This window comes from Condylura cristata, unplaced genomic scaffold (genome assembly GCF_000260355.1).
Source record: "Condylura cristata isolate star-nosed mole 26May11 unplaced genomic scaffold, ConCri1.0 scaffold00009, whole genome shotgun sequence".
NCBI lineage: Eukaryota > Metazoa > Chordata > Mammalia > Eulipotyphla > Talpidae > Condylura > Condylura cristata.
The window spans coordinates 42,779,722-42,795,400 of record NW_004567110.1 but is presented as its reverse complement, the minus strand read 5'-3'; the positions used below and the strand labels follow the sequence as shown (position 1 = coordinate 42,795,400).

The 15,679-nt window shown below is 34.4% G+C and overlaps 1 protein-coding gene across 1 annotated transcript in view; it reads left to right on the top strand.

Annotated features, from left to right (window-relative positions):
- The first annotated feature begins 412 nt into the window (after window positions 1-412).
- The window catches only part of CRISPLD1 (cysteine-rich secretory protein LCCL domain containing 1), a 38,058-nt gene continuing 22,791 nt past the window's right edge, over window positions 413-15,679 (top strand). Inside the window, exon 1 of the mRNA XM_004679787.1 lies at window positions 413-733. Coding sequence (XP_004679844.1) covers window positions 476-733 — 258 coding nt within the window. The 5' untranslated portion in view covers window positions 413-475. The remainder of the gene's footprint in view (window positions 734-15,679) is intronic.

Below are 15,679 nucleotides of genomic sequence, written 5' to 3'. Positions count from 1 at the left end.
GTCACTGCGGTAAAAGAGCATATAGGGAGAAACGTGAACTTTTGTAGTGATATAAAATATTCTAGATAGATGATACTCTTTGCAGGCTATACAGAACATACAGCCATTGAAGGCCTTGCGACTCCGAAATTATTTTCAAGCTTTGACTCTTCTGAACTACTTCCCCCTTTTATTGACCACAGCATATTACCTGGGAAATGTAATTGTCTATTTTGTGGAAACAATACTTTGTAAAAAGTCTGGGGACATACATGTTGGGAGATAAGCTATTTTCAAAGTGTTTATTCATTGTGCCATTGTGCCAGCCTTGTCGATAAATCAAGCTGGTTTACTTCCTTTGTAAATTGTTTTACTCTTGAGGTTAGAAAATTAATACATGTTTGTGTCTTAATCATACTGCCTGTCGTTATAGCCAAAAGGAGTGGAAGAGCCTGTCTTGGAGATTTTCCCGAGGAAATCGTGAACATCATTCATTATGAAGTGCACCGCGAGGGAGTGGCTCAGAGTAACCACAGTGCTATTCATGGCTAGAGCAATTCCAGCCATGGTGGTTCCTAATGCCACTGTATTGGAGAAACTTTTGGAAAAGTACATGGATGAGGATGGTGAGTGGTGGACGGCCAAGCAAAGAGGGAAAAGGGCCATCACAGACAGTGACATGCAGAGTATCTTGGACCTTCATAATAAATTAAGAAGTCAGGTGTATCCAACAGCTTCTAATATGGAGTATATGGTAAGGAATTTTTTCAAACAGTATGTACAAAGAAATTTTTATTGATGCTTTCAGCCTCCATGCTTAAATTCCTGTATGAGATCATTTAATGTTTGCCATTTATTGTGTATGAAATTTAAAAAAAAATTCTTCAAGAATATCTTCCCTATTCACTCTTTATCAATATTCCTGTTTTTCTAAGAGCTCTTTGAAACTCAATACAGAATTAAATAACTAAAGGTACAATATTTCCACTATGTGCTTTCAATTTTTCTCTTACCTGGAATATTCCTGTAAAAAAAGGCTATAAACGGCTAGTATATTTACTTTTAAGTAACTAAGAAAAATTATTTCCTATTTGTAACCCATAGAACCTTTTGAAGAATAGAAGATGTGAGAAATCAGAGACAGTAATCTGAAGTAGTTTTCTGGATTGTTGATACATATAGTTTCTAATGGGCCTTTGGGTTTTACAGATATATAAATACATTGTAAAGGATACATTTCAATGGTTGCTTTATGCTAAGGAGTGTTTTGGTAATAGCATTTTGTACCTTTTGGATATATTTATGAACTTTGAAGTATGAAAGTAAGCCTGGGCAAAGGATTAAATAAAAAATATGCGAAATGCTTAAAAATCTAATATTTATTTATGCTTGGATTAAATTAGCAAATTTGGGAAACAAAATTACTTTTTATTAGTATATAACTCATCAGTATGCTAATATTGACTCATTTATGCACTAACATTCAGCAAATATGTAGAAATACCCATTTATACTGAATATTCAGAAAATGTTTCAAATGTGTTATACGACTTGCATAAATTAGGAATGCATTACCAGAGACAGTAATTTTTGGTGGTAGAAAAGTTTATTTAATCTACATTGGGAGTTGGTAATAATATTTTTCCTTTAGATACAGGGCACAGTCAACTTTCATGAATTCTAGTTTTTCTTTTTATTTACATTGCATTAATTTTGATGAGTAGCTCCCATTTAGGCATCTTTTAGGAAATAGGGAAGTTTTTAGCTGCAAAATATCACTTTATATTATTTAACTAGAAAATACTTTACCTTAAAAAAAAATTGGGAGATTAAGAGTGGGTGTGGGTTGTCAGACTGGGTTTAAATTCTGGCACTGATACACCCTAGTGGTGTGACTGTAGACAACTTACTAGTTGCTAGTTCCTCATATCTAGCACGGGTACTCACACCTCAAAAGGTTGTAATGAGACTGAATAAGATAACCTTTGTAATGTTTAGCTCATTATTGGGCACATATCAGTTCTCAGTAAATATTATTGAGACATGTAGCTAACTTTGTTATCACTTTATGCTGCTTAAAGAGATTATCTGAGGAAACCTTTACTCTTCAAAATCCTCTGCAGGAGATGACATTTGTAAGGTCTCACAGTTTTGCTTTTTATCTACTTTAATGTTTGTCCAAATAATTCTGTGACTTCTCTATCTGTGAGCTTTCAAACACAAAAAACTAAAATTATGGAATTTTTTCAAGTGGACACTTTACTCTTCTTTACTCTATGTAGACAGATATTTAAGTTACTTTTTACTTAAGCTAAGAAAAAACTTGGGAGTTCAAAACCACCAAAGGTAGGGTGGAACACCACCTGAGAATATTTGTATGTGTTTGAAATAATATGAAAGAAATGAAAAAAAAAAACAAAACAGTTCTGTCATTCTTTTTTATGTCTGATTTCCAAAGAAAATAACGGCCTATTGTAGGATGCCTGGCCTGGGTATTTATGAGTTTCCTTTTAGTTTCACTGGTTTTTTTCTATTCTTGAATGTGCTTTAAGGAACCAGCCAGCAATTATGTTGTGTTGCCTTGGATACTATTAGACTGAAACTGTGTCTTGGCCCTTAACTGGACTGCACAGGAGTTCATTGCACCCCTGTAGTATTGGAACACATTTTCCAGAATACAGATTTAAGGGGATGTCTAAAAGAACATGCTACTTTTTTTTAAATACTATTTAGGTGTTGCATAACAATATAAATACATATATGTTGGTCACATATGTCATGTGAAAGCATAACTTATTCAAATAGTTGTTTTAAGTATACTTATCCTGGCTAAAGATTTGTTTCCTGTAAAATGTGCAGTCTTCTATGGTAAGTGTCACCCCTTTTATTCTGTACATTATTATCGCATCTTCCCTTGAGAAAGTTTTGAGTTGATTGAGAAGATAAACTAGACAGACTTGAAAAATTTCAGATAAGAAAGGGTGCAAAGCTTCTACCCATGAATAATGTCAAGGGAACTTAGAATAATGGCATATTCCAAGTGGTTTCAGTTCCAGGGAGGAGTAGGAATATATTGTTCTAAGAAGGTAGTCCAGGAAATGTTAGCAAAGGGTGATGGGTACACCTGACTTAGAGAAGAGGAATGGACAAAACAGATGTGGGAGAGGAGAGCAAGCTGGGTGTAGAGAACTGGAAGAGGATGATGAAAGCAGACTGGCAAAATTAGAAAGGGGAGAAAAAGAGCTTTTTGGTTATGATAGCCACTGGCCCTAAAGAGCAAAATTACTCTAATTGAGGGTGAACTGAGAATGTGAAGCTTTTATATCATCAAATGAAGCTGTTGCTAAAAAGGCAGTAACTTTTAGAGGGAAAAAGACTCTTTTTGTACCTGGAGTCTGTCAATAAACATTCTGGGCTTTGTTGTTTTTGTTAATAAAATCAATGTAAGAATATAAAGTCTAATGGCTAAATAAGATAATTGATGTTGCTGAGCATATTCTTTCTTCAATTAATTCTTTCCCCCAGTTTTAACACCAACACTTGGTTCTTGTATTTTTTTTTTTCCCGTCACATGTTCTTATCTCTTGGTAATAAATGAAAATGAAAACCTGCTCATCTGTTTACACTGTTCCCTAGGTTTTTATTTGACTTAACTTTTGTCCTACAGACCTTAGCTTATCCTTTTACTTCTAATGCCATCTGTGTGTGATGGCACCATCCATCATTTTCATTTTTGTAACTACTTACTAAGTCATCTCCATGTAATAACTCTTGTTACTTGAAATTTAAAATGTCTAAAAAGAAAGCAAACCACCTTACCATTTTTGTCCATGCTTATCTGTGAACCTGTGTCCTTTCTGGGATTCTTTGTCTGTAAATAACAATATTTTTTCAGTCCTCTCTGAGGTAAACAAAACAGAAAATTCCTTCTTGCCTTGCTTTCTGTCTCTTTGCCCACTTCCATGGAACATATGCACACAAACTAAATATACAATGTCTTGCCAAATCTTCAAGACTGTCTCATAAATAGTTTTGAATCCATCTCCTCCATTTCATTCTAACCTTTATTCATTATCTCACTCCTAGATTGGTACCACAGCTTCCCACCGAATTTACTATACCAGTCTATTCCTACTTTTAGTCCACCTTCCTCACCGTCCCTAAATTATTTTTGTGCTTATGTCTGGATGGTTAGTCAGCTACACAAAGCTCTTATTAACTCCTGATGGCTCACAAGTTAAAACTCACTTTGAGTAGCCGATGAAATGAGGCAGGTCTAGTTCACCTTTCCCCATAGTCAAGAGCCCCTCACATTTATTTGTATCTGTGTTTGCTTTGAGCTATTCTCTGTTGTTATGTTCTTCAATGTCTTGCTTCCTTATGCCTCTGTGTCTCTACTCATTCATTCAGTTTCCTTTGTGTCCAGACAAACTCCTACTTTTCTTTTTGAACTAAGCTCAGTGTTTCTGTTCTGTGATGCTCTCTCTGGTATACCCCATTCTATCCCACTTCTATATTCCTCAATTATTTTATTGAAGCCTATTTATGGTACTAAAATTTTGTGCAAATTAAATATTTTGGTGTCTTTTAATTTTTCAAAACTTAGAATTGGTGGGAGGGTAAGGGTCATGCCTTATTTTTCTTTGTAATTCCATTCCTGATACATAGAAGTAAATATTTGTAGATTGAAAACTGTTGAAAGCTAAGTAAGTGTGCATTGAATAAAGGGATGAATGGATGAAAGAGTAGTAAGATTATATGTGAGATAAACACGGAGGACAAGTAAGAGAGAGGAATAAAAATGAATTCTCAAAGGGGATATCGCTGGTACCAGAGATAGTGTTGTGGCAAATTGGAAATAATCTAGAAGACATAAATGCTTCAAATAATTTACAATTTTTTCTATTTTCAAAAATATTCCTGGGAGATAGATGTGTGTGTGTGTGTGTGTGTGTGTGTGTGTGTGTGTGTGTAAGAATGGCACTGTAAATTTAGAGCTACAGAAATAATAGTAAAAAGTATTCAAATGGTTTGCAACACAACAAAATGAATTAATGAGTAGTTACCTCCTATTACAAATTTTTATCATAGAGCTTCAAAAGTATTATAGGTTGAATAGTTTACTGTGGTACAAAATGTACATAAATCTAGAATATGCTGTAGCAATCAGACACTTGGTCTAAAAAAGGATATATGGGCCAAAGTATATAAGCCAGTTTCCACTATTAGAACTATTTCCATGTCTTGGAGAACTGCTGACAACCTGCCTGGAGGTTGATTGCCTGCCTGGTCTGTCTGCCTCACCTCACATGTGTAAGACTATGGGCAGAATCTTGGCACAGTTTCTCTCCCCCCCACCCCCCAAATATAGAGCAGAATACCTCAGATAGCTCTCTTTTTGCTGGGTACCAGAGCTAAGGGTCCATGTTGATGCAAACAGTGACTTTATTCCATTTTGTTGCTTACTTCTTTTTAAAGTTACATTTAACATTGGGAATCATGTTTTTAATTTTATATTTAGTTCTTATTTCCTTCTGTGCTTCAGTAGAGCAGATAATCACAACAATGGGGCATGGGACAATAGCTTGTTGAAGAGGGTGCTGCTAATCTGAGATTTGTCCTTTGTTGACTAGTGATGAGCTGGAATCTTAAGCCTGAAAAAAATTGATCATTTACGTGTGAGTTGTCCTGCTAAGCCTCATAAAAGCATATTTTCTAATTTTAGTTGCCACCAGTGACATATATCCAGAAAAACTCATATTAAAGGAATGATGCTCTCATAATTCATTTACATGGGCTGTTTCTTATCTTGTTACAAATAGCAGGAATACCTTGCAATTAAGTTTTTATTACAACTGTTGATTTCTAAAGCAGTTTCTTTCCTCCCTCCATTCTTTTCCTCTTCCTTCACTTTCAACTACTTGGTAATTTTCAAAATCTAAATATTTGAATTCCTTATTGATCTGCAATATAATCGACATGCAGTTAAAAGTGCTTACCATTTTTGTTTTAAAGAATATTAACATTACTTAAAATTACTAAGATGTCTTTACTTTTAAAAAATTATTTTCTTAGAATATTTTCATGTTATATTTTGTCAAGTATTTGGGGCCACAGAGTTTCAAAATTTACCAAATCTTAATTTGGATAGGTTCTTTTAAAAAAGAGGTACATGCTATAAAATTATGGTATTATTGCTTTTTCGAAATTGCACTCTAGAGAGCAAGACCTATATGAAGAAATTGATATTACAGTTCTCTTGAATCTAGTAATTACCAGAGAGTTCTAGGAGATTAAGATCCCTCCTTCATTGTAAGCATCATTGTTAGGGCTTTGGAAGAGGCAATTGGGAAAAGCAATTTCAATAGAATGGGACAGCGGAGCCAGAAGAAGCACAAAATTTTGAAATTGCTTTTGCTATTTACTCCTTTACTCATCAATGCTAGGAGCTTACCATGCAGGTTGAACTCAACCTTTGCTTCCTCAGGTTAAGGGTATTTGGTATTTTCCTGTGGCTACTACTGCTTTTCCTAATGAAGTGTGAAGTAACATCATCAATGGAGTAATTAGAAAAGCGTTAGGAAATGAAGTAGATATAATAGGATAGACATATCCCATTTGGACTTGGAGGTAAACAGAAATTGGAATTTAATTCCAAATGAAATGGAAAGCCATTGGAAATTTTCTTGCAAGAAATTGACCTGCTCATACTTTCAGTTTCATAAATTTACTTTGTCGTGTGGAGAATGATCTGAGGAGGATGAAAGTTGAATGTGCAGAGAGAGTTATGAAGTCATTGCTATTGAGAGAGAGAGATAGATGATGGTCATTGAGCCATGATGATTGTAGTACAGATGGAGAGAGGCGGAAGTGTCAGGGTGTTTTTTCATGCCATTGCTATTCACATTTGTTGATTGCTTTAAGGTAGATGGTAAAGGACAAAAAAATTTGGGGTGTTCTTAGGTTTTTACTTAAGTACTCTGGTGGGTAGTTGGAACATTTGCTGAGACAGAGTGAAGTGAGGATGAAATCAGGACTATTTTGTGAACCAAAATTTAGTTTGTAGTATCATGATGATTGAGTTAAATAGTCTGTGAAGAAGGAGGAGTTGAGATCAAAATATAGAAGATTTTAGTTCATTTTAGATGAACTGACAGAAGATACTGTCCAAGAAGAAGATTTTTATGGACAAGGATTGCATACCTTGGATTGAGCCCTGGGCCTTAGCAATATGTAAAGATTGAAGAGAAGGGAGAAGTAGCAAAGGAAGTAAAGAAGCAGGGTTGGAAGAAAAGACCAGATAAACTCTTATCCCAGAAGCCAGAAGAAAAGATTTCAGCAAGGAAAATTTTAATACTTAAATATTGCTGAGAAGCAAGTAAGGTGAACAAAAGCTAAGAATGGTTTTATCAACATGGAGTTCATTGGTGACTTTGATAATTTCAGTGGTGGGGCTATCTGAAATTTCTATGGAATGGAAATAAAGAGAATGGAAGGTGAGGAAGCAGAAGAAACAATTCCTGAAGATGGTGTTGTGTGAAGAAGATAAAAGACATGGAATTATTGCTAGAAAGGACTGTGAAAATGTTTTTGGTTTTGTTTTTAAAGAGTATGTTGGTAGAGGATGGAAATAAAGACATTTAGAGAGTATTTGGCATGGTAACAAAAAAAATGCAGTCAGTTCATTTATTTTAACAGGAAAGACTGAGAATGAGTATTAAAGCAAATAGTTTGGTTATTTAATGAGGAAAAGAGAAGATAATTTTTCTGTGGATATTTCTGCTTTTCCTAGTGAAGTGTGAAGCAATATCATCAACAGGGAAAAGCAGGCAAAAATGAAGGGGTATGAGAATAAGACATTTATGAAATCATAATTTTGGAAATAATAGATATGATCTTTGTGGAGTCAAATGTATGGGATATTTGTAGGTGCATTAAATTCACTGTTTCAAAAAATGCTTCAACTTAAAAAAAATCTAATAGATATGGAATAGGTTTACTAAAGTATATTAAGGAATTTCCCAAAGTTCAGGAGATTTGCTTTCTCTGATTTGGCATAAGTCTTCTGTCACTTCATATAGTACTTGCTTGACTTCTGGAGACATTTAACTAGGTAGCTCCTAGAAATGAGAAAGAAATGTTCAAATGCATGTTAATACGGGTTCAGTTTTCAAAATAGTGAGAAAAGTGGTAATACAGATCAAGGTCTGATACAAACAGTATATTTGGGGTTCAAATTGCAAACTGATTGCTAAATACAGTTTTTAAATTTCAGCTATTGATCCAAATGTATAACTTGGACTAATGATTTACTAAGCTCACAGAAGATAAGGGCCTGAAATTATGATCTGGTGAATCTTAGCTTTTCTCTCTATTTGACAGAATCCATTAGATGTATAAAGTGAACAAATTATGTCTAACTTTTGGGGAAAAAGGATTTTGTAAAACTTAGAGGTGAAATATGAATTTGGACACAATATCAGACCATACATGCTTAATATTTTAGGTTTTCATCCAAAGAATATTTGAAGTTAGTCATCAGAAAATTAAGGATAGCATGCTTTTTTTCCTGTGGAAAAAGCAGGTAGGTACATATGATTTGGGATATAAAATTAAGGAGTGTTAGACTAATATTGCTAATACATATTTTGATTCAATGTGTCTGAGGTGGGCTGCAAAACTGCATTCTTCACAAGCTTCCAGGCGATGTGGCAGTCACTATTCTAGAGACTCCACTTTGAGTAGAAGGCTTTAGTCTCCTTGGAGGAAGTGGTGAATGGAGACATGAGAACCTAAATCTAGAATTCAGATTCTTTTTCCCTCCCTCCACTGTCACATTCACTTTCTCTAACTTTATAAGTTAGCAACTGTCGCTATCAACGCAGAAAAACAGAAACTCTTTTCATTCCCTTTCAACAAGTACTTAGAAACCAAAAAGAGGAAAAAGCTTGAATATTAACATTCACCAGGACTGTTTAAGTCAAACTAATTGGTGGAGGAGTAGAAATGAAATCTCAAAATTAGCTAGTGGCACAGTTCTGCTGGATATAAAAAAAGTGAAGAGCAGTCAGTGACAGCATAAATTCTAACAGCCATGTGGGAAGAAGGGAAAAGTAGAATTTTAAAATGGGCAATTGTGGGAGCGGAGGGGACTAGATAATAGGATAATAAGCTATTAGATAAGATCTAAGAAAAAGAGAGTTATTGTTTATAGTCACTCCTGCATGTTGTTGCCCCTTGTATAATACAGTTGCCAAACCAGAATAATAGTTAAATTTCTACATGTACAATTAATTGTTTTAGATTGTATTTGTTCAAGACATGACAAATCCGTATCTGAAATATTGAACAGATTACTAATATGCTGAAGGAAATGATATCAGATGTTATCTGAAGAAGGGTTATCATAGTGTTATCAAAGGATTATTAAAGTGTTATCAAAGAGACAAAGGTTGGGTGACTCTAGTAAAGATGGAATACCAGGGTTCCCTATAAAGAAAGGATAGAGAGGTCTGATAATCAGGATGTCTATGAACACAGTGACTTAACGCTAAAGAAATCACAAACAGTTTCATAGGAACATATATATCATTATTTCATATGCTTTGGAATTTTTTTTTCAGATTTATTTATTTATGCATACAGAACTGGGGTACAGGCCAGAGGTGCAGGGGCTGCGAGAGGCTTCACCAGAGACAGAGTGGGGAGCAGAACAGGCAGATCGATGAAGTACACTGCTGAGAGGAGCAGCAGGCAGAGAGGTGTGCCACATCATGTGGTCTCCTCCGGGGTAGGCAGGGATCGAACTCATGCGGAAGTGGCTTTAGCTTCTCAGTGCTGTGCTTTAACCCGCTGCGCCACCAGGGAGGGCCTGCGTTGGAATTTTTTGAGGCAGTACTATGTATCCTGTCAAGCCTCCGTGTCCTTTGCCTAAATTGGAAGACTTATGCCATTATTATTTTTGCTGTAATGAATTTCTCCTTTTCCTTCAAGACTTCCCTAAATGAATAATCTGTATTTGTCTGAACTCTCCCCCATAGAGTTAAGTGCACTCCCACCCATCTCTCTGGTTTCATACATGTCTCAGCCTCTGTTATTTACATCCTTGTCCTTTTTCTAGCCTTACATTCCTTTGTGGGAAGGGACAGTGCTTTAGTAATTTTTGCATTCCCCATCTGGCTGGCTGACTGACATGCTCTAACCTCAATTTATGTAGTTGGGAAGAAAAAAAAGTAGAATGCAAAAACAAAAAGAGGACTAGATTTTCAGTGATTTAAAGTGGATAAAATAAAACATTAAATTGATTTTTGACAAGGAACTACAACTAAAAAACACACATTTTTAAGTGAAGTATTGTGCTTGTGTCTTATTTAATTTTATATTTTTAAGTACAGTAGTTACTTGGTTAGGGTAAAGTCATTCTTTAAGTCGCGTGGCAGATAGCAAAATTAGCATTGGATTTCAGTCATGTTGAGAGTTACACGGTGTTGAAGTGTAGATGATCAGATCCCTTAACAAGTAGGAATACGGTTTATCAAAAGATACATTAATGAGAATGCTAAGGCTTTTGCTGGAGAAAAAGATGTAAGTCACAATGTAAAAAATACAAATTAACATTACGTGTACATCTTAAGGAATTTTATAATAAAGTAATAACCAGCAAAGTCTTCTAAAAGAGGTACATTTTGAAACAGTAATGGAAAAAGTTATAGATGTTATCGATTGATGTGTGTGTGTAGAAAGAGGATATGACAGTCATTGCGAGAACTGGTCTTTGTGTCCATATGAAGATATTTGAGGACATATCTTCCCAAAGATGATGAGGAGTTTGTTTTACCAGTGTGAATCATGGCAAGCTCAGAAATAAATAGCCCTATTTATTTTTCATTCTGTATGTTTATAGAGAGACATTTCACTTGACATCATTTGGCAGTATTAGTTTGATTTTTATAAGTGAAACAGTCACAACAGGATTTTCAAATTTGGGGTTAATTTCCACATTTTAAACTGTGGATGTTGGCAACTAAACTTCAGGGATGCTGGGATGATTCAGTGGAAATAACATCTTGGAAATTAGATGTAGGCAAAGGTCTTAGAGAGTTTGTCAATAGATTTCCTGCAAGTCTAGGAATCACTTACTATAAAATATGTTTTATAGATAACATTACATTAAATTTGAATCCTAAAATAATTGTTTACTTTTTGATTTGAATTTAAATGACAGTTGTTTTCAGCCATTCAAATTTTGGAAATTAATTGCTTCCTTAGTCATATGAATATCAGTAGTGTTTCATAAAGTGACTGAATCACAGCAAGTTAAGCAGATTTTTAAGAGAATAGGAAAACATCTGTTAAGATCTTACATGTATTAGCTAATATGTTAGGAGGTTCGCCAGTACAAATTCTTCGAGATTGTTATGCTTAGATATTACTTCTCAGCAGGAAACAGATGCTGAAAATAATGAATTCTCTATATGCAGGTTTGTGGTGAAACACCAGGGTTTGCATCTGCCTAGGCTTGACTGGTGAGATCACCGCTTGTGGGTTGGACCCTTGGCAGTAGGGCTCTGTAGAAGACACTCACCATTGAGGTGAGGCAGAGAACTCAAAGGGGACAAGTGGGATTCTAGAAGGAGTAATATATCTGAAAATGGGGCTCCCACCTCTGACTTCCTGTCTGTGTCTTCCCATTACTAAATCAAACTGTAATCCAGAGCTCAAGAGAACATAAAGTAACTGAGTATGCAGAATGGAGACTTTGGGGATGCAGAGTATAGGAGCAAGGGCCTGCGGGCTGATTAAGTTGGGGGAAATGAATATTTTACACAATATTTGTTCCCAGATTTTTAAAGAAGGACTTTTGAAAACCGTTTTGTTGTTTTTTTAAATCACCATCATAGTCATCAATTGTTGGAGAAAACAAGGTAAAGGCATATTCCTAAGGGATGCCTGTAAATCTGAGTAAGATTGCTGTGGCTATTAAACTAGATTTGTGTTTCCTAGCAGCCAGTGGAAACAGGAAGCCATATAGTCTACATAGCTCCCAATAACTGGAAGCATAAAATGTCTTTATTTCAGGTAGGAATTATTAGTAATAACATCACATGGAATTCTCAATATTAAGAACAATGCTATTAATATTTAGATGTAAAATATGAAAGAATATTTATGTAGCTATTCTAGAGTTAAAATTACGAGTTTATCTTTCTTATGTATTGTTCTGTACTTGATGTTTAAATTGGGCTTGCATCTATCTAAAATTTATAATCTGTAAATAAACAAAAACAAGTGTTCTTTGAAAATGACCTAGTAGCCACAGATCAAGACTTAAAAGCTGATAGATGGCATGTTCTCAATTACCAATTTTATTTCCTTAATTACTGAACTCTGAGACATGCAGAACGTAGTCTCAAAGGTTATTATCTTTTCTCCTCTTAAGTAACAAAAATAATGAAGGCATCATAGCCTTGATTTATTATCAAGTTAATGCAAAGATAGATTTACAAAGATAATCTAGGTTCAGCTTTTCAGGGATTTACCTATATTTAGCATAGGTACCTTGTGAATACCCTTCCACCTGGGTTTACATCACATGTGAATGTTTGAGACAACAAACTTACTTAGCCTTCTGTATAATCTGATAAAAGTTATTATTTAGAGTAGACCAGCTATGAGATTAGAGATAATCAATGAGCACATGTTGGTGAAGTATTTATTTTATGCCATGCTTCAGATTAAATACAGTGGAAAACAAAAAGTATGAAACTGCTTTGATTTCAAATTCTAGTTTGGGAACTAAGATACAAAGCAACAGAGACATATCTAGGAAAATGTGTTGGTAATATTAGTGAATTATGTATTTAAGAAGGTTCAAATAAATGGAATATTCTTGTTGTAATGACTACCAAGAGGAGAGAGAATATGAACAGAACTTCAAACTGTGAAGATTGTGTGGAATTGATGGCTCTGTTTCCTCACAAGGGGCTGTCCCACATTTGTATTAAAACAGTGGGTTTAATTGAAATCATCTTGTTAATTTGATCCACGTGTCTTAAATTTCCATTTCAAAAATTAATTTTAGAGAATGAGGAGGCAATTCTCTAAATTATAATTAAGATGCTACGTTTTTAAGGTTTAAAGTCTTTGTTTCCAGGTGGAATTTAAGTTAAACATCCCCACATCCCCCTCACAACTCTTAACTTCCTGTGGACCCTAATATATATGTGCATTACCCTGAGGTAATGCTACTTTCTCAGTACCTGGCAAGGCATTCTGTAACCAGTAATTCAGGTGTTCCCTTTGAAATCTGAACCTTGTACATTTTCCTTTTAACTACAAAGTCTTTTAAAAACAGGTGAAGCTCAGTAGTTAAACACCTGAGGTTATTTCTGAGTTGTGAGGAATGAATGTATTACTGTTTTCCATGGTGCTTTTTTTTATATGAGATGTAGGTCACAAAATCACCATACACACTCTCAACATAGATTGATTTACTTATGTCTTTCATTGATGTCTATTTATTGTAGTTCTGATAAAACCACCAACAGGGAAAATGAAGTTAGCTTTTAAAGATTTTCAGATAAGGTATTATTTTTGGAATTTGAGTGTAAAAGTGTCAAGAACTGTCAACTGTGTTACTTTCAAAGAATAACATTCTCTTGGAGGTCAAGTTAGCACCATTAAAGGATCACATAACAATTTAGTCCATCAAACTTTGGGATTGAACTTCGTTATTTAAAAAGGAAAACACAACAGTGATTCAGAAGGAATTTAGTTTTGACAGATGATGGGTAATTTACAAACCTGTTTTTCCAGAAGTGGTGGCATAACAAGAATTATCTTTTAAGCTGGTATTTAGAATGAAGTATCTCTGTCTTTGATTTCTTCAAATACTCCTTCATTTGTGGATTGGTGGAACACTGGTGTTCTTTTATGCTATACAGAAAGATTACATATAGAAATCTAGGTCTTATTTCAAAGATTTTATCATTGGGTTTTCAGATTAAATTGGAGAGTCCTCATTTTAATTTTTTCCACTGAAAATAGCTTCTTTTTTCATTCTGTTAATTTATAGAAATTAAGTTAATTTACTAAAGTTTTCCACAAGCCTTTAAATTTTGAGCAGTTACACATTCTCAAATAAAAATGATTCAGATATAATTGAATTCTTTCTAGATTTATAATTAAAAGATCTGCCACTTTGATTATGCTGTCTTCAGAATCACAAAACAGCTTAGTTGTCATCACAAACATTAAAGGATATTTTCAGTAACATTAAAAGCTAAGGCACCATTTTTCCTTTTGACAGCTACTGACTGCTCACAACTGGGATAGACTTGGAGATAAGGGGGTGGTATTCTAAATCAAGCTTGTGGGTTTATATGTCTCAAAAGAAGGATGTTTGGAATTCCTTTTATTGCAGATTTTTAGCATTTAAACATAGTTTCATTGTGTTATTTATAGTTTACTATGGTGGGAAAGTAAGTACAGAGCTTCCAGCCTAGAACTTGACTTCCAGCATTACTGCCTTCAGCCCCAGTGTACCAGAGTAGTGCATATTTGAAAGTTCATATTAAATTGCAAACTGTATCATGGGCTGCTGTTTAATTGTCATTATGCTACCTAGTATTGTCATCATCAGAGGCCAGTTATTTTTTTGTTTTGCATTTATCTTTGAAATCCATTCATTCAATATCCATTCTGCAAAAGGGTATACTGGATCCAAACATCAATATTATTTAGGTACTCTAAGGAATTATTATCTAATCAATTTTAACATTCATTTGTATTTTCCAATTTCTTTGGGGAAAAGTTTATCTTAATTATTTAAAGATTTTTATGGATATCATTGCCTTTTCTAACTTTTTAACTAGTGATATGCATGAATTGTATAGCTATACAGGTATCAAAGATGTTTATTTCAAAATTTATTTTCTTTTTAATTAATCAATTTTTAATTAGATAACATTTGATACTCCCATCAGATATTGCCACCAAAGTGCACCCACCACCAGTTCACCCCAACAAACCACCACAGTTCTTTGTGCTTCTTTGTTCTATTGCTCCTTCTCTACTTTCCACTCTTGGTGCTTCAGTTTTGTAGTCAGCTTTTAGGGATTAGTATTTAAGCTTGTCTTTACCTGACTCTTAGTTTAGTTGCTTTATATTAAGCATATAGTAACACCATCTGGTATTTATCTTTCTCCGTCTGACTTTTTTCACTTAGCGTTATCCCAGCTCCATCCATGTTGCTACAAATGGCATGCGTTTATCTTTTTGGGTTACTGACTTTGAAATGAACTGTTGTTTCATTCACTTACATAGGGTTTTCTAGAATAGTGAAAAATATTACAAAAGTATTTCTCCTTACTTAAAATAACATTTAGCAATTGTTAGATTATTTTGGTAGATTATTTCTTTGTGCATTAGAAGGCATCAGGCCATGTTAGCCAATTTTCAGTATTTACTGGGTTATTAATTGGTGTTTCTAACTCTATAGAATAAGGTACTTACCAATTTCACTGTCACCTGGGGTACTTTTTTTTTCTAGACTAATTATCATGATAGCTTTACTAATAAGTGCTTACCAGTAACTTGTTATAAATATATATCCATCTCCATCCATACCCCAAATCTTTGGGGTAATTTACATATGGATAGTCTGATTACTCAAATTGGCATAAGCAGGCAGTCTCACAAA